At 41.0% G+C, this 19515-nt stretch overlaps 1 protein-coding gene and 1 long non-coding RNA gene across 2 annotated transcripts in view; one reads left to right on the top strand and one right to left on the bottom strand.

Annotated features, from left to right (window-relative positions):
• The window catches only part of LOC138168802 (uncharacterized), a 73971-nt gene extending 59202 nt beyond the window's left edge, over positions 1–14769 (top strand). The window contains exons 2-3 of the long non-coding RNA XR_011170214.1: positions 11103–11211; positions 14390–14769. This is a non-coding gene — a long non-coding RNA (uncharacterized lncRNA). The remainder of the gene's footprint in view (positions 1–11102; positions 11212–14389) is intronic.
• GJD2 (gap junction protein delta 2) lies at positions 14768–18897 on the bottom strand. Its single transcript, XM_069097648.1, has 2 exons — positions 18171–18897; positions 14768–17159 (listed from the first exon to the last, which is right to left on the bottom strand). Exons 1-2 carry the CDS (start codon positions 18239–18241, stop codon positions 16262–16264), a joined length of 969 nt encoding a protein of 322 aa, XP_068953749.1. The 5' UTR covers positions 18242–18897; the 3' UTR covers positions 14768–16261.
• Between the last annotated feature and the right edge of the window lie 618 nt (positions 18898–19515).

Genomic DNA, 19515 nt, shown 5'->3' with positions numbered 1-19515 from the left:
TCTCTCTCTCTCTCTCTCTCTCTCTCTCTCTCTCTCTCTCTCTCTCTCTCTCTCTCTGTCTTTCTGTCTCTGTCTGTCTCTGTTTCTTTCTCCCTCTTTCTCTCCCTACCTCTCTTCCCCCCTTTGTCTTCAAAGCATGAGGACTACTTTGAGCTGCCTCCCAAGAACCAGGTAGGTGAGGGCATTCTGGCCCATTCTTCCACCTAACCTCCATACAGCTCATGTCCTAACTAGGTCAACCTGAACCTAAACTTGGGCTGCTTCTCTTGTGTTTTCTTCCCTGAGTAGGTGACCCAGTATCCTGAGACTGAAAGGTTTAGGAAATCTTGTGAGTTTTGAAAAGCTCTGGGGGTCTGTGTGGTAGCTGTTCATTATCCACTGAATAGGCTGAGACTGATGGGAGGGGAAGCATCTATATCAAGAGTATAGAGACATACTGGAGACATACAAATACAGAAAGACAGTTACTCTCAAAAGGAAGCAACTTCAAGGAGCATAACTCCTTGGACCAGCAAAGACTACTGATTGCAGGTTCAGAAAAGGACTTTCAGGCCATAAAGTACCAGGAATTGTGAGCCACCCAGAGAACTTTCCAGAATTGGGGATATGGACAAATGTGACAAAATACCTTAGTTAATTTCCCGTTACAGCAAATATTTAACTAAGGGGAGAATAGCAGTCAGATTTTCCTGACTCCAGTCCCTGAGCTCTATCTACTGCACCACCTAGTTGCCGCCCACCTCCCCATACCTACTATCTCCTACTTTTTCCCCTGAGTACCTTTCTAGAAGAGACTATTAATCCTTTTAGGGAGGCTCTAGACGTGAGTTATCATACCTAAGCTATGTTAGGAGATTTTCCTGGAGAAACTCCAGGTCAGGAATATAAGCCAGAGAGCACAAGAAAAATAAAAGCCTGGTCACCTCTCATCAGGGTCAGCCTCCCCCAAGACTGAAGGTAGTCTACCTGAACCCAGAGTCAGGGACCTTTTGCAGGATAAGGCACCCTATCCTGGGCAGTAGCTTTCCTCCCTACATTGTACTAACTCATAAATCATAGAAATGAAACCTGCTTTTTCCTCTTTGCTGGCATTCACCTTCACTCCCCTACAGAGACATCATAGGATAGTGGAAAGAACACTGGGCCCGGAGTCAGGAGACCTGGTGTCCCAGTCTGTTGCTGCTGCTTTTTTGGGACTGAGAGATTTCCACAGAAGGAGTAAAATAGCCAACATTGCTAAAAGTGGCAGGCCTTTATTAGGGGCACATTTGACCTCACACAAGGAAAGATACTTAACATTAAGACAGTTGGGTGAGGGAGATGAGAAGGAGGGAAAAGTGGAAATGGGCAAGGATATATCAGAATCTCTGCCATCTGAAAGACAAGGACACAACCAGACCATTGGAGGGGCAAGATATATCAACTGAAAAAGTCAAGGTTTTGGCTGAGATGATCTTGAGTCCATGGCAAGTGGAAGGAAAGAAATGATGATTGTGTGAGACACCCCCTCTGGTCCTGATGCACTGGTTAAGACTCACCACTCCACCAGTTCCTTTTTTTTTTCTTTTTGGAGGGGGAAAGGCAGGGCAATTGGGGTTAAGTGATTTTCCCAAGGTCACATAGCTAGTAAGTGCTAAGTGTCTGAGGCCAAATTTGAACTCAGGTCCTCCTGACTCCAGGGCCGGTGCTCTATTCACTTCACCACCTAGCCTCCCCTCCACCAGTTCCTTTTAACTGGGACCCTGGACAATGTGGAATAGGGTTGAATGCTTTATGGAAAGAGTTGGGGTCTTATTCAGTCACATGTGATTAGTTTCCCACCTTTGGTGTCACAGGCAAGTCAAATCAGGTCAACAAGCATTTTTTAAATGCTTGCTTTATGCCAGGTACTGTGCAAAATGCTGAGGGTACAAAGAAAGGCAAAAGTAGTCCCTAGCCTCAAGGAGCTCGCTTTCTAATGAAGGAGGTAACCAATAAGTAAATATGTCTACCAGATATACACAGAGTAATTGGAAGTAATCTCAGGTCAGTATCAATAACCTATATGCCCGAAAGTTGCCAACAAGGGGGATTACAGATATCAGAGTACTGGGAAAGGATTTTGGAGATGTCTTTATGCAGAAGAAGTTGACTTTTGAGGGAAACCAGAGAGTCTAAGGTGGAAGCAAAGAGGGAGTGCTTTTCAGGTATGGGGAACAGCCAGTGCAAAGGTGTGGAAGTGGGAAATAGAATCTCAAATATGAGAAACAACAAGAAGACAAAATTTTCTGGACCATAAAAAGTGCATAGAGGGAATGGGAAGAAGAAGGGGCTGTGTCTAAAGCAGAAACAGTTTATCACAAAAATAACCAACTGCCGTTTAGTCTTGGCTCTGCCTTCAACCAGTGAATTAACTAAGTAATATGCATGCAATTTATTGGATTGTTTATTAAATTTATTAGAAAAATACTTATTGAACACTTACTAGATGACAGGCACTGTCCTAGGTGCTGGTCATAACAAAGACCAAAATAAAATAGTCCTTTCCTTTAAGGAGCTCATATTTCAGAGTAAGAAACAACATGCACTTATATAGGTATATATATATATATAAAACAGATACAAGGTAACCTTGGGGGAGGGGGAGGGAAGAGCAGCTATTGGGACCAGGAAAGTCTTTATGCAGAAGGAACTGAGTCTTGAGGGAAATAAGAGAAAAGTGGAGGTAAAGAGGGAATGTATTCCAGGCATGGGGGACAGCCAGTGAAAAGGTGTGGAGGTGGGAATTGGAATCTCAAATATGAGAAACAGCAAGAAGGCCAGACTGACTGACCCATAAAAAGTGCATGGATGAGAGTAATGTGTAGTAAGGCTATGAAAGTAGGTTGTGGCTAGGTTGTTAAGGACTTTAAATGCCAAACAGAGGAATTTATGTTTGACCCTGGGGGTAATAGGGAACAATTGGAGTTGTTTGTATGGGAGAGGAGGATTACATAGACCTGCACTTTAAGAAAATCACTTCAGCTGCTAGGGCAGAAAATGAATCAGAGAGTAGAGAGACAAAGACTAGATAATAGGGGCATCAATTAGGAGGTTTATTGCAATAGTCCAGGGATGATAAGGATAAGGACTTGAACTAGAGTGGTGGCTCCATAAGTGGAGAGAAGGGGAATGTATGCAAGGGACTAGTCATGTGACTAGGGCAAGCCCCATCCCTTCTTTTGGAATCAGTTTCCTCATCTGTAAAATGAGGGAGTCGGATGATGATGTCTAAATTTCCTTCTAACTCTAATATTAGTTCTGATATGTAATTTCAGGTTTAGACACACCCATTCCTGGTTTCCTAAGAATCCACCTGGTAATATTCCCTTTATGCTTAGAATTAACAAACACATTCAGATTTATGTAATGATTTTTAAAGGATGGGAAGAATTTGAAAGTGAGAAGGGTGAACAAGAAGATTACAAATAGACATTTGTAAAAGTTTTCATTCCCACCTTCAGAATAGGTAGATCGGCAGAAGCTCCTCTGATCAGACATATCAGAGGTTTCAGAATTGACTTGTTTTCAATTAAAAGCAGTCTATATTTAGCTGTCCATATGCTCCTACTTGACCAGCAATGCCCACAAACACAGACGTTTCAGTGTACACAGAAGCAATTCTCAGCAAGATCTCCTTTTTAGGAAATGAGAGAGAAGCTGCAAAGCTTAATCGGTTCTAAGTGGTTCTGAAATATTGTATCAATTTACAGCAGGAAGGTCATCTTGGTGAATGAACGAGAGTGTTCCACTCCGCACCCTGGATTTAGCTGCCTAACTCCCATTAATGTTCATAGGAGTCACGCTGCCAAATCCCTAGCCATCACTCTGGATATCTGTCCCAATCCCTTGCTGTTCAGATTGAAATGTGTCTTCCAAAGCAGAACTCACCCTGAGAGGGAGCAGAGGGAAGCCTCAACCACCGTCAGAACAGTGCCTGCTGCAGGCATGGGCTCACACATTGGCAGCGTGAAAGGTGCTCCATTTTTTTGCAAATGGACATATCAAAAGGACTTTTCTTATAGACCTGCCCAGAGACTAAAGCTGATCTTTTTTTGGGGGGGGGGAGGGTGGGAATGATAAACTAGTGACAGAAGGAAAGCTGATAACCAAACTCTCCTTCCATATTGAGATTGTTGTCTTATGGGGATTGTCCTTGCCAAGAGGTGAGGGAGGCAGGTCATCCCAGATTGCTCTGGGAAAGGTTTGGGTAAATGCACTTATGACAGAAAGGCCTCCTCACATACTAAGATAAACATGGAACTCACCCCAAAAGACCTGGGTTTGTTTGAGCCATGACTGTCATTTGCTAACACTAAGTCTTTTAAAACCTCAAATTTCTCATCTGTTAAAGGTGAAGAGCAACGTAGCCTGGAGCTGGCCTCTCAGTCATTTAGACCTGGGTTCAAGTCTTGATTACGAACTGACTGCTTATGTTACTCTAGGCAAATCACTTAACCTCTTGGCACCCCAAGCAACTTTCTAAAAGTATAAATTTTAGGCAACATTCAGGGTATGCTTTGTTAGAATGAGCTCCTAACAGAACTCTTTGTACTGATGAAATCACAGGTCTGTTTGTTTGTTTTTTTCTTAATGCATTTCCTACTTCACAAGATTGTTATGAAGGAAGAAATTTTTTCAGCAGAAAAGTGCTACCTATGAGAGGCAGAATGGATTCTTGGAAGAGAGAGCTGCCACAATAGTTAGGAAGCCCTGAGTCCAAATCTTATCTCTTGACTTGACACATACTGGCTGTGTGACCTTGCATAACAGCTTCTCAATGCATCAGTCAGCTATCTAAGATTATAAATTGCAGGGCTGTTGCCAAACTGTGACTGGTAGAGCAGCTGGGTAGTGCAGTGGTTACAACACTGAACTTAGAGCATCAGGGAGATCTGAGTTTGAATTCCCCCTCAAATGCTTTCTAGCTGTCTGACTCAGGACAAATCACTTAATCTCTTTCAGTTTCTGTTTGCCTATCTATAAAATGGGGATAATAATATCACCTATCTCACAGGGCTGTGAGAATCAAATGAAATAACACGTATTTCATAACATTTCATTACATAAAACATGAAAGGTTTTACAAACCTTAAAGAACTGTATAAATGCTAGCTATTTTTATAGAGGAAACCATTTCAATAGCCGTTCCCTTTACCAATTAAATCACAGGTCCAGACTGAAAAAAAGTGCTATATCAATATGACCTTCAGTTATTAGAAGTTGACATTAGAGATTGCCTGGTGTCACTGGCAGAAATCCATTGCCCATGGGTCTGATCCAACATGGGAGTCCTTGATTTCTTTTTCTTCCAGTGGTAACATATTCCCAAAGATTTAAACCTAGGCCATTGCTTATCACATCACCTAGATGACTCCTAAACTAGCAAAGGGAGTAATTCAAATTATACACAGGTTTAATTCAGCAGACTTTGCTTCAGTGATTGTTCACTCCCAATCAACCTCTAAAATAGCCAATTCTGTCTCCTGCTAAATCAATATGGTTAATACATGAGGTATACATCTGTTGACTTCATTAGGTTGCTGCAACAAAGGTACTTTTTACATCTTCAAGCGGGCAACTAGTGCCACAGTGGATAGAGCACCAGAATCAGGAAGATTTCTCTTCTCCAGTTCAAATATGTTTCCAGACACTTACTGGCTGTGTGATCCTGGGCAAGTCAGTTAACCTTGTTTGCCTCAATTTCCTTGACTATAAAAAAAGATGCAGAAGGAAATGGCAAACCACTCCAGTATATTTGCCAGGAAAATTCCAAATGGGGTCACGAAGAGTCAGATAAGACAGACAGGACTAAGTAATAACACCTTAAAGTGATATACAATTGTAAATGTGTTGTTGTGGTTTTTTGTTTTGTTTTTAAGGCAGAGACTTAGAAGGGGAAGAACTTAAGTTAATAATTATATTTTTATCCCTTTATTATTTTAAAAGATGCATGCTTAGTCATAAACTACAGTTCTTGGCACATAGTAGATGCTTAATTCCTTGTTGATTACATTAAAATCCTATAATGATTTTATATATAATTTATATAATAATTTAACTACATTAAAATAAAAAAAATCATTATTTTTTGCTTTTTTTGGAGGGCAATTGGGGTTAAGTGACTTGCCCAAGGTCACATGGCCATCTTTTGTGTTAAGTGTCTGAGGCCAGATTCAAACCCAGGTCTTCCTGACTTCAGGGCCAGTGCCTCTATTCACTGTGCCACCTAGCTGCCCCATCTTGGTTATATTTAGGCCAAAGATGTCAGAGGTTAAAAAACATTATTCTGAAATTTTCTTGCCTTCCTTCAAAGTATTACTCAGCTGCCATCTCCTACATGAGCTGATTCTTGATCCCCCTCTACCTCCCAATCTCCTATCTTTGCTACTTGAAATTATTTCAAATCACTTTGTATGTACTTTATATTTTCTTATTTGTGTGCATAGTGATTCCACTACCCACAGATTATAAACTCCTTGAGGGTGTGGACTTTTCTCTCTTTGCTTTTGTAGCTCAATTTGCCTGTCACATAATAGATACTTAATAAATGTTGAATTTGTTGTTGAATAGATACTTAATAAATGTCGACTTATTTCCTCCCAAATCAACATAGTTGGAAAAGTTTGGTGATGTGCAAATAAGAAATTAATCAAGGGAAAATGCAATAACAACTGACATTCCAATGGTGTTTATGGCTCCAAAATGCTTTACTTACATTGTCTCATTTGAACACACATTACAACAAATCCCTTACAATAGCCAGAATAGACATTATTTATTCCCATTTTAGAAATGAGGAAAATGAGGCTCAAAAAGATTAAATGACTACAGTTATTAAATGGAAAAACCAAAACAGAACCACCAAATAACAGGATTGAAAGGAACCACAGAGACGACCTAGCTAGCCCAAATTATGTCTGAATAGCAATCTTCTCTGCAGCATCACCTGACCTTCAACTGGACACCTCCACAAAGGGGGAATTCCCAAAGAGTAACTATCTCTAAAGGCAATCCATTCCAGTTATGAGTCGTACCAATTATTAGAATTATTAGGAAAGTTGTCCTTGCATTGAGCCTAAATGTGCCTCTCTGCAACCCAGAATGGGCTGACTCCAAGTACAGAGCTCTATTTTCTGCTTTATCATGCTATCTGGCAGACAGATAACATTTCAGTGGACAATAAATCATATTACAAAGGAAAGAAATAAAAGAATATACTGTTGCCATCTTTTTCAACAATTATGATATATTTAGCAAATTGGCCTGATTATTCTTCCTTCTAATGTTGGATCAGTAAATTAAGGCTCTCTCTTATCAAGAGAGAGCTTCTTTAGTCCACAGTTGTGTTGGTGTGGTCCCACCACTGACAAGGATCACAAACTCCCCAACCGTTAGTAGATGGCTTTCTCTCTGGGGCATAAAGGGAATTCCTCTTCTGGTTGTGATGGAATACTACTGTGTTATAAGAAATGATGAGCTCATTGGTTTTAGAAAAACATAGATAGATTATTTGCATGAAATAATGAAGAGTGAAATGAGTAGAACCAAAAGAATATTTAAAGAGCAACTTTGTGTGAATAAATCATTTTGACTATTATAAATACCCAAATGAACTACAAAGGACATGTGAAGGAAGATGCTGTCTGCATCCAGAGAAAGAACTGATAAATAGAAGTAGGCATAGAATGATTACACATACACACACATATATCTATATCTATATGCACATATATATCTAATGGTAGTCATCCCTAGGATGGGGAGAAAAAAGATATTTACATGAAAACTTTATTATATATTTAAAAGTAATAGCATGTTGTACATAATAGATTTGTAGTTTCATGTGCAGTCACCTTTTTTGATTCTACTATATTATGAAAACACTTGTTTTATTTCATAAATTAAAATTAAAATGGGAAAAACCAACTTAAGCTGCTTAAACTCTGCTTTCATGGGCTTCTTTCCCAGGTGAATCATTTCATGAGATCTTTAGTTATTTTGGATCATCCTGTTGTTCTTTATCAGTGAGTCTAATCAATCCTTCCAGATTAATTTCCACATCCCTTGTGGTTTTTGGAAGTAGGAGGAGGATTACAGGAAGCCTCTCACTTTACAGATGAAGAAACTGAGATCCAAAGAGGTTAAGTGATTTCAGAGGATCATATATTTGCAGCTAAAAAGGTCCAAAATATATTTGGACCTCAAAAGCTACCAAGTCCAAATACCTTATTTAATAGGTGAGGAAACCAGGGATTATAAGCGTCTTGTTAAAGTTGCACAAGTGGAATTACTTAGTACAAGGTGTAATAATAGAAGTCATGGTGGTAGTAGCAACAATGGTGGCAATCTTAGATACCATTCCACACATAGGAGAGCTTATTCAAAGATGGCCTGATGTTGACAGAGAGAAAAGTCATAATAAAAGTTAGCATAAGAATTTCCAATACGGGGGCGGCCAGGTAGCACAGCGAGTAAGAGCACCGGCTCCAGTGTTTAAATGACCTGGAGATCTAATCCCGGGCTCAGACACTTAGCACCCACCCAGAAACACCTGGCCATATAACCTTGAGCAAGTTACTTAAACCCAATTGCTTAGGGGTGGCCAGGTGGCTCAGCGAGTAAGAGCACCGGCTCCAGTGTCGGGATGACCTGGATCAAATCTGGGCTCAGATATTCAGCACCACGCCAGAAATAACTGGCCATGTAACCTTGAGCAAGTTACTTAACCTTGATTGCTTATAAAAAAAAAAAGAATTTCCAATATGTCACTAAAATTCTATTGCTATCATTTTTAAAGGAAGGGGGACAGAAATATGACTTACCTTTAATAAGTACTGAAGTACTTTTTAAAAATCTACAGTTTTATTGGTGTAGTTTCTCCACTGACACAGATCACAGTCCCCTCATGCCTTAGTAGATGGTCTTCATGAAATGTCATCATCTAGTGACAAGCTTTCTGTTGATGAACCTGCTTAGACTGAACCAGGTTGGTCCCTAGGAAAACGAACATACATTCTATTGGATGGAACTGGTGGATGGAGGACAGCCCTGGAAGTCTGTCTGTTTTGTAGCATTGGTCAGAGGTTGTACTCCATTGTCATAGACTTTAGTACTCAAGACAACATTCCCATATGGGGGGGGGGCAGGGAATGACCAAACCTGGCACTTATGAGTGTGTGCAGCTATGGCTATTTCCCATCTGATAACCATGGGGCAAAGAAACTGACTTTTGATTAACTACCGAGCTAGACCAAGGTATACACTGAAACCAGACAAAGAAACCCCCTGGGAGTCACTAGGTAGGGAAATTGTCCAGGGCCCTCTTTTACCCAGAGCTGACACGAAACATCCAGCAAGTGACTTTAGGTGAAAGAGCATTAGATGCAGCAAACTTGACCATGACTTTATGAGCTTTGGAACATTGGTCCTTTTGAGTTCAAATCCTGCTCTGTTTCAGTAGTCAATCAAAAGTCATTTTTTTCTTCATCACATGATCAGCAGATTGGAAAAAGTCCTAGCTGCTCATGCTCTGAAATTCATGTGAGGACTGACCTCTTCTGTCAAAGCATGCTGTTCATACTCACAAGGGCTAGATTTAGCCAGTCCCACCCTTATATTCTCAAATATGTACAAATAACAGAGATGCTTTCCACTGTCCTTCTGTAGCATCTCCCCCATCCCCTTTATCAACGAGTTCCTTACTTTTCTTCATTGCAGACCTCTTATATTTGATAGAATAAGACTCAGGGGTGGGGAACCTGTGCCCTTAAGGGCGCATATGACCTTCTAGGTCCTTGTGCAGTCTTTTGACTGAGCCCAAGTTTGACAGAACAAATCCTTTGATTATGGGGACTTGTTCTGCAAAGTTTGGATTCAGTCAAAGGGCTGCACTTGAGGACCCAGAGGGTCACATGTGGCCTTGAGGTTGCAGGTTCCTAGAATAAAAGTTACATTCTTCATAGGAAAAACATATTCTTTTCAAGGACAATCCAGGGGAGTTCCTTGTATATATTGGAAAAGTATAATGCAGGAAATCATAACCACTTTTAATAAATATTTCTCTAAACCCAGAGTTCTTAATTTGAAGTCTATGAACTTTTTTAAAAAAATTGATAACTATATTTCAATATCATTGGTTTCCTTTGTAATTCTATGTATTTTATTTTATGTTTTAAAAACCATTATTCTGAGAAAATGTCAATAAGCTACCAAATAGGGCCATGACCAAAAATAAAAAGGTTCAGAACTTCTGCTCTAAAGATATACAATGGACTTAGTAAAGGGTAACACAAATCAAAAACAACCTGATTATTTCCTAGGAATTTGTTCAAGACTTTCTCTGGGGACTGTAACCCAGATTTATACAGTAAAAACTTCTTTACCTTAGTGCTTCCCCTCCATAGCAACCATGTCTTTTACTGCCTTGTATATATTACTTGTTAAGTATAAACTCATATGTGTATATGTTGTTCCCCGTGATAGAAGACAAACTATTTGAGAGCAGGAGTTGTTTCTTTTTATCTTTATATCTCCATCATCTTTTTTTATTCCCATTGTCTTTTGCAGTGGCTGGCACATGGTAGGCTTTTAATATATAAATTTGTTGAAGGGTTGATTGACCATCATGCAATTGATTGATGTAGCACTTGCCAAACTTTATTTGGAATCAAGGAACACTTTGGTGCTTGGAGTATATTGACTAAATCCCTAAGTACTACTTCCTTTCTAATTCAAAATCTATGAACCTATAATCAGTATACAAAGCACAATATGCCATCAGAGACCCCAAGCACATTGTGATAGGAAGGTGCCAATGTGCCACAGAATAAGCAGACTTTACTGGATTTTGAGAAGTTAGATTAATCTAACTCCTGCCTCTTAGAAGTTTAAAACCTCCCTAAAAAGGTTTGCATTCCCCTACCCCCTTTTTTTGGCTGTATAATTCCCAGATAAAGAAAATCTACAACTTTCTTTGATAATCCTTTTTTGTAACTCTACATCCTTATAGCTGGAAAATCTTTTCTAATATCTTCCCTAAATTCCTCCCACCCTACCTAAAACCCATTTTATTTGCCTTCTAGAAATATAAACTATCTCTGCTCTCTTTGGGAGCTAAGTGATGCAATGAATTGAACAAAAAGCCCTGATTTTGAATCCCACCTCAGAGCCTCACTAGTCATGTGACTTTGGGTAAGTCACTCAACCTCTCAGAGTCATTTTCTTCACAAAATGAGCAGAACCACAAGAACATTATATAGCAACAACAATATTGCTGTAAGAACAACTTTGAGTGATTAAGTCATTTTGACTATTATAAATACCCAGATGAATTACAAAGAAAGAAAGATGTTACTGAAAAAGGTGTTATCTGCATCCAGAAAAAGAACTGAAAAACAGAAGTATGTACAGAATTATTTTACATATATATGTATGTATGTACATATGTGTGTACATATGTATGTACAGATATACATACATATATGTGCCTAATGGTAGTCACCTCTAGAGTGGGGGAGGGAGGGAAGAAAAAAAGAAAGTTACATGGTAACTTTATCATATATTTAAAAGGAATAGCAAGTTGTACATAATAAACTTGTACTTTCATGTACAATCATCTTTTTTCTATTCTATTATATAATGCTTTAGGGTTTAGAATCAAATAAATAAAAGTTTTTAAAAGAAATAAACATTTATCAAGGGAATAATCATTTATTAAGCATCTACTATGTGCCAGGCACTGAGCTATAAATATTATAGTTTATATTATAAAAGAATATAGATCCTCCTATAAATACTATCTCGTTTGATCCTCATAGTAACTTTTGGAGGTAGGTGCTATTATGATCTCCATTTTATAGATGAGGAAATTGAGGTGGACAGAAGTTAAGTGACTTGCCCAGGGTCACACAACTAGGATATGGATAATAATAGTAAGGACCTCACCAGATTGTTGTGGGATCAGATGAGGTAACATAATGTAATGCACTTTGCAAAAATAAAGCACTATATAAATGCCAGCTGCTATAATTATTATTATTTAACCCTTCATAGATCTAAATTTCTACTATAATCCTACTTTGATAATTCAGTATGGTACAGAAGAGACCCTGGGCTTATGTTCCCGGGCTATGCCAATGAACCATAAGCTTTGGCAAATCCTAATAAGGTCAGTAAAGGTTCAAATGGAATCAGAGAGTGACTGTATGTTATTGTTTAAGGTCATGCCTAGTTAAGTTTGGGAAAGGTCATCACCAGAAGACTAATTATCAAGTGATGATTTCCCATGCCCTCCTGCCTTCCTATCAAATCATGATACCAGCTGCTAAGGTATAGAAAGAATTTGCAATGCATATCAGTGGAGGAAGAGTACGCAAACTGACAAAATCATGAATATTTTGAAATATTCAATTATAAGCTTACAGAATGTTATCAAGTAAACCCTCTCCACTTTCCCATCTTGGGACCTAATAATTCAAGTTCCTTTAGCCTGTTCTTGAACTTGAATCTTTACACATAGTGAAAACAATGCCACTTCTGCATAGAATTGGAAAAATCTACCTTTCCAGACATTTCGCATCACCCCCTCTATGTCATATATTATACATGCTATTCCAGCCAAGCAGGCTACTTGCTGTTCCCCCAGACAGCTCCCACCTCTGTGTCTTTGTCCATGCTGTTCCCCATCCTTAGGACTCAGTTCCTCCTTACCTTTGTATGTTAGAATCCTTCTACAGGAAGCCTGCTATGATCCCCCTAATTGTCAGTGCTCTCTCTCCCTTCTCAAACAATCTATTATTTACTTTTCTACCTATGTATTATATTCTTCTAGAAGAAGGTAAATTCCCCCAAATCAGGAACTATTTTCATTTTGTCTTCATGTTATCAGTGCCTAGTACAGTGTTGTGCATATAGCAATTACTTTTTAAAAAGTTTATTCTAGTGAATTGAGTTATATGAACTGAATCAGAAGGAGGATGGAAAGGAATTTTGAAGAGGATGGTCAAAAAATGTCAAAAAGGTCCCTCTTTCAAAAAGGCATATGGATCAATGGGGATAAAAACCTTAAACTTAAGAACTCATATGAAAACACTTCCTCAACTCACCCCATTCTAAAGGCCCCACTGATCACATCTTCCTTTAACCTACTAGCAGGCTTCCCTTATTAAAAATAAAACAAAAGGGGCAGCTAGGTGATGCAGTGAATAAAGCACTGGCTCTGGAGTCAGGAGGACCTCAGTTCAAATCTGGCCTCAGATATTTAACACTTACTAGCCATGTGACCTTGGGCAAGTTACTTAACCCCAATTGCCCTGACTTCCCCCCTCCAAAAAAAAAAGCAAAATAAACATATAAACATTTTAAAAAAATAAAACAAAAGACACAATGACTAATGTTTCATAAATTGTGGTAGATGTTTACACATGTTGAGATAATGGTACAAGGTTCTTCTCTTCTAAGATCAATGTATGGACATTTGGAAGTGCCTACCTAAAATAAATTAGATATCTGAAAACTAGTGTGGAATTCAATTTTCCCAGAATATATGAAAATTCATATGATATCGGGGCATAAACACAACAGCCCTTGTTTTCTACACTCCCATTTCTTTCACACTCAACCATATGCTTAGTGCTATCAAGCAACACTCTTTTTCCATTTCTCAGAGGTGTTTTAAAACATTTTTTTACTTTTTAGTTTACAAAATGAAAAACAGAGAATTACTTTCTCCAAAGAATAGTATTCTTGGGAAGTATATTTATATTAAAGCTGAAGGCCTATATGTTAGACCGTTCATATTTTTTTTTCTAGAAAATATCATGCTCTATGAATTAAGGATGAAATAAGATTCTTGTATATTTTATAACAATCATTTAAGAAATTCCATGGGAGCTTTGCAATGAATGACCAAACCAAATTTTAAGCAAATAATAATAGTAACTCATAAATTTTTAGCACTTTATAATTTCAAAGGACCTTTGTATATATTACCTGATTTGATACTCATAAGAGCCTGGGAGTTGGGGAGTATATTATACCTATTATATATTATGAGATATATTATATATAAACACATGTATTTTATATATACATAAATAAACAGACCCAAAGAGGTTATCACTTGGACAATGAATTGTGGAGCTAAGACTCAAGCCGAGTTTTTCAATTTTGAATCTGGGACTTTTTTCAATACCCTGCCAAGTCCACTGAACCTGATATCACACACTAGGGAAGAATGCTATCACTGACAAGAACATGGAAAGCTCTAAAATGTGGGATATTTTCAGATGGCAAAGAAATATTCCCTTCTGAAATATCCTAACATAAAATAATGGATTAAAAGGCAGATGACATTTTCTTTGTTTTCCAGGAAAGAATCAAGTTGGGAATGTGGGGTCTGGAAGAAAAGATCATGAGGTCTACTGTGTCTGCTCCACAGGGCTGTTACAACAGGGTTAAAGTGATGGAAGCAGAGACCATTCAACTCCTTGAACCAATTCCTGTTGGCTGACTCATGATATGTTACTGACACATACATTAGGAGAAGTTTTGTCAGATACTCAGAGCATCCAGATGGATAACCAAAATTAACTATAAGGTCACTCACAATTATAAGACCCCACTGCAAATCCCCACCCCCAATGTCACAAAATACACTGGTCTCTGAAACATTACTCATGTTTGAGTGATGGTTTGGGATTTGGAGTCATCATCAAATAAAGTTGATTAAGCTGTCCTCTCTTCCCAGTTCTCTGCTAAATATAAAAATTTCAAGGTTTCTATAAATAAAAGAGGCCCCAGAAAAGGAGATAGAAAGCTCAGAAAGTTCTATTTTTACAAAAAAAGGCAAGTCCTTTATTTGAGATGGATCACTGTTGTATGTTACACCATTGTCATATCTAAATCAAGGGTCATAATGTAAAGGAAACAAAGGGTTTCATAAAAACATATTACTCCAAGTGGTACCCCTGGCCAACTCTTTGATTAAATACATAGTGAAATATTCAAGATTATTATATGGCACTTAAATTAATAAGAGCAGAGAGAAGGTAACATTTATTCACAGTCCAAAGCAATGACTTTTGAGCCTTTGGTATATGTCTCAAATAAACATCAGTAAATACATAAGTTAGCTGGATAGTATTTAGTTCCAGGTTACTTAGGCCAGTGTTAGTGCTAGTGTGTGTGTGTGTGTGTGTATGTATGTATGTATGTATGTATGTTTTTAAAGAATTGACAAAATTGATGAATCCAGAATTCACATGGGATGATTAAGGTCTCTGGTGTGAGCGCACAGGCAAATCCAAAACATGGCAAAAATCAAGCACTGTAGTGCTGTGCAAGAGAACTACATTAGAAAATAGCAAGTGAGATACACCAAGTTACAAACTCTGTGGCTCTGATAGACTTCCAAAATTTAAAAAAAAAAGGACACTCTCAAAAATTCATGAGCTAGGCAGAAGAGATGTCCTGGGGCTCATGATTCAATTCCAAACAGTGCAACAACCCTCATATAAGTATTTTTGTATTTGCATATTACAATACCCTTCCCACCCACCCCTTTCCCCTAATAAACAGCACCAGTGCAGTTTGAGTTAGAAAATTGGAAATCTGAGACATTCTACAGGTTTTCATCATAAGTAGGGACCATTCAGTCTGGGCTCAAATGCAAACCTCTTCAATAGCCAGTCCTAACAGCATACCGCAAACAATTCCCTCTGGTTGACTGGTAAGAAAGCCATGGTAGGTATGCTGTAAGGTCATACATAGAAAAAGCTGGCAAGCTGTCCCAGGGTGTTGGGGAGGGGCTTGCTGGTGGAGAAGAAGAGGAGCACTTCAGAGATGCCTGTCATGTTTTCCAGGAAGAGGGGATAAAATGAGGAGGTGGATCACAATTTTTATACCAAGGAAGTATTTCACTCCCACCATTCACCAATGTCCCGGGCGCAGCCAAAGCTCAATGTGACCCTAACTAGTAACCGCTGCGTCCATTACTAGTCAGGTCACACCAACCCATGGGGTAAAGAGGGCGCATTTCCACATGAAGCCTTTTTCTTTACCCAATTGACTCTATAGGGTCAATGGTGTATCATTTCCCCATGTTTCTACTGGATTGGGCTTCTTTTCCCCTTCTTGAGATCATTGTCTAAAAGTTTCTCTGGAACAGCCCTGTCCCATTTTTGGGTGGAGAGAGTGAAGCTACTTGCTGTCTCCCCAAGTCCTCCCCGCCCCATCTATCCATTCACACATAGGCAGAGTCGCTTGATTGAGTCCTGCCAAAATTGGGAACACTGACCCGAGGCAGGTCCTTGTTGCGAATCTCATAGACTGACTTCCTCTTGGCCTGCGCACCACGCACAGCCAGCTTAATCTTGCGCCAGCCCAGGTGGTTGAGTTCAGCCAGATTGAGGACAACACAGATGCCACTCACAGCAAACATGAACACAAGGAAGACTGTCTTCTCTGTGGGCCGGGAAACATAGCATTCTACCTCCTTGATACAGGGGTAGCGGTCACATTCATACAGTCCAGGGACACTGAAGCCATAAAGGAAGTATTGGCCTACCAGGAACCCAATTTCTAGGGCATTACGGAAAACCACCTGGATAATGTAGAAGCGGGAGATGCCCTCTTGCCGACGGAGCTTGGAACGTGCTGCTGTTCGCAGCCCTGATGGGTGTGGGGCCAACTCCTTAACCTCTAGACAGTCTGGCTCATTTTCCTTGCTAGTATTCTCTGTATTCTGTAGTACTCCATTTACAATGGCATTTTGCAGCTTCTTATTGTCTTCCCGTTTGCCCCCACCACTGCCCCCACCCCCAGCTCCTCCAGGACCCCCAATCGACTCAGGAGGGTCTCTGTCCAGGGCGAGGAAGACAGTAGAATAACGGCGTTCCCTCTGTTTGGCAGACTGGTGCACTGAGTAGGTGATGAAGCAGAGGCTAGGGGTGCACACCATGATAATCTGGAAGACCCAGTAGCGGATATGAGAGATGGGGAAGGCTCGGTCATAGCAGGCTTGGTTGCAGCCTGGCTGCAGGGTATTGCACACAAACATGGTCTGCTCATCATCATACACTGTCTCACCCACTATGGCCACGATGAGGATCCGGAAGATCACCACCACTGTCAACAGGATCCTGGAAAGGGAAGGAGGGAGGGAGAAAGAAAGAATGTCATGGGCTGAGAGTCACTCAGTGGCCTGCTGCTGGCTTAGGGATCCCCTGCTCCTCCCATCCCATCCATGGTGTTTCCCTGGTGCTTTGGCTGGGGAGCTGTCCACCATTCAGTGGTCCTGAACTAAGAATCTGAGAGCAATGATGCTTTCAGCTTTCTGGTCATCTGGGATTTGTACACCTGTTTCAGAGGACCCACGTATGCCTATATATATACATATATATATATATATATATATATATATACACATATACATGGAGACGTGTGTATATGCAAGAGATTCCGACATATCTATACACAATGCATCTCTACATAACACATATATTCATTATGTATATGGCATAGACACACCACTACATCAAATGCAAACTAGGGATATGGATCGTGTGAATGGACTCTATAAATGTTCATTATCTATGTAAATATTGTCCCTAATGTTGTATTTAAGATAGTCTATTTATATGTATAAACACACAAAAATAATCCTGGTGTATGTGTGTGTCTCTCACACTATAAGCTTTCTTGAATAAATCGAGGAAAGACGCTTCAGCCTCAAAGGATGACTCCATCTCCCTCTTCGCCCTTCTCTCTCCAAACACCATACTCCCTTCCAGCTTCTATTTAAGAAACAGAAGGGAGATCAGCTCTGACTCGGAGCACTAGGGGACCCAACAACCCGTGCCCAGAGTTCCGGTTCCGATGGGGGAAGAGTTACCCCATGGAAAGGGTCTCCCAGCAAGGGATCAACTTTCGGGAAGATCCCGGGGAGAGAAGGAAATAGCTGGAAGAGAGAGGGGCAGCTCTGGGCTTGGGATGGTCCCACCATATCCAGAACCCAGGGGCCCAGGCAGGAGGGAGGGAAAGACGGGGGAGGGAAAGGGGTGCGAAAGAGGACTCGAATCGGTGAGGAAAAGGGGCCATGGGAAGGGGTAGACTTTGTCAGGCTCTAGTCCAGCGCGGCTTGGCTCCCTTACCTCCCAATCATAGTGGAATGTTGCTGTACGGCGGCTTCCAGCAGCCTCTCTAAGATGGTCCATTCCCCCATCGCTGTGCATTCGGAGGCAGCAGACAAAGACTGGGCAGCGCTGGGCACGTCCCTGCTCCTGGCCCCCTCCCCAGTCACCACCCGACAACAGGGGGCTAAAGACCAAAAATAAAAGCAAAATAAACCTAATACACTACTCTTCCCCCTCCCTCCCTTTTTTCTTTCTTTCCTTTTTTTTTTTTTCACTTAAAAGAGAGGGGGGAAATCCAAGCGAGTCCAGAGACGTGGGGTAGCAGCTGGTGCTGTCCAGGCACTAGGGCACCAACCGGTCAGTTGCTGTCCAGCCTGGGGAAGATTCCCTGTGTGGCTTCTGTCCAGGCAGGGGGTGGGGGCGACTGGGAGAATGTACTGGTCACTAGGCTGCTGCTAGCTGGAAAGAGATCTCTTGCTCCTGTTTCCCAGTCGGGTGGATTGGGGGGGAGCCAAGGTCCCTGCCTTGTCTCTGTCCCGGGGCAGCCCGCCCCTATCTTGCAGCCTCAAAGAGTGTTGGTTGTTGCCTTACTTCCCGCCTCGGAGGCCGGGCCGGGATCGCGACCCTGAGTGCACAGAGAAGAGCAGACTGGGAATCCGCGTCTTGCCGCCTCTAATCCTCCCTTAAGTAGTCTCTGCTTGCGTCACTCCAGGTTGGTGGAGGGGAGTGAGCGCCGGCGTGTTGTAGCTGCGCGCCCAAGCCGGAGGGGCTGGGGACTTGTCGTGGAAAGGGAGGAGCGAGGGAGGGAGGGATGAGGGTGAGTCCTGGGTCTCCCAATTGGGGGAGGGGGAGGGAGTACCGAAGGCTCCACGAGGAACCATCGCAGCTTCCCTAACTGGCCAGCTCCAGCCTCCTTCGCGCTAAGCCACTCAAAGCATTCCCTCCCCGCAAGCCCAGCGCCCAGGTAGCACCAGGAACTCACCTGCCCGCCAGACTACGCCCGTAGCCTGGGAGAAGATGGCAATGGGAGGTGAGGAGCTTGGGGCCACGAGTGAAGGGATGAGGGCAGCTGTGTCTTTTCTTCTGAGTCATCCTAGTATTCAGCCCCATTTTTCTTCTTTTATCTAGTGTACTCACGGTGGGCTCAGAGTTGGGATTTCCCCTCGAAAAAAGCCAAAATGGGGCTGATTTAAAAACTCTGCGAGGATGCAGTAATCACTGTCTGTGAGTAGGGCTGGGATTAAGGGGCTCTGTGGGCCTGTAGAGATTTGGCGATATAGGTGTGAATACCTTTTGGTGAACAGGGAACATACCTGTGAACGTACCTATGTGTATGTCTATGTCAAGAGAAGCATGTGTCCAC

The sequence above is a fragment of the Petaurus breviceps genome, unplaced genomic scaffold, assembly GCF_028583685.1.
Source record: "Petaurus breviceps papuanus isolate PSGF00001 unplaced genomic scaffold, PetGlider_PUasm1.0 37, whole genome shotgun sequence".
Taxonomy (NCBI): Eukaryota; Metazoa; Chordata; class Mammalia; order Diprotodontia; family Petauridae; genus Petaurus; species Petaurus breviceps.
This window is presented reverse-complemented; position numbering and strand designations above follow the sequence as displayed.

What these genes read in the sequence shown, in the direction of transcription:
- GJD2 (XM_069097648.1), bottom strand. Translation starts at nt 18,241, where the DNA reads ATGGGGGAATGGACCATCTTAGAGAGGCTGCTGGAAGCCGCCGTACAG. An exon ending in CATTCCACTATGATTGGGAG is followed by an intron (nt 17,160 to 18,170) that starts GTAAGGGAGCCA and finishes TTCCCTTTCCAG; the next exon opens with GATCCTGTTGACAGTGGTGG.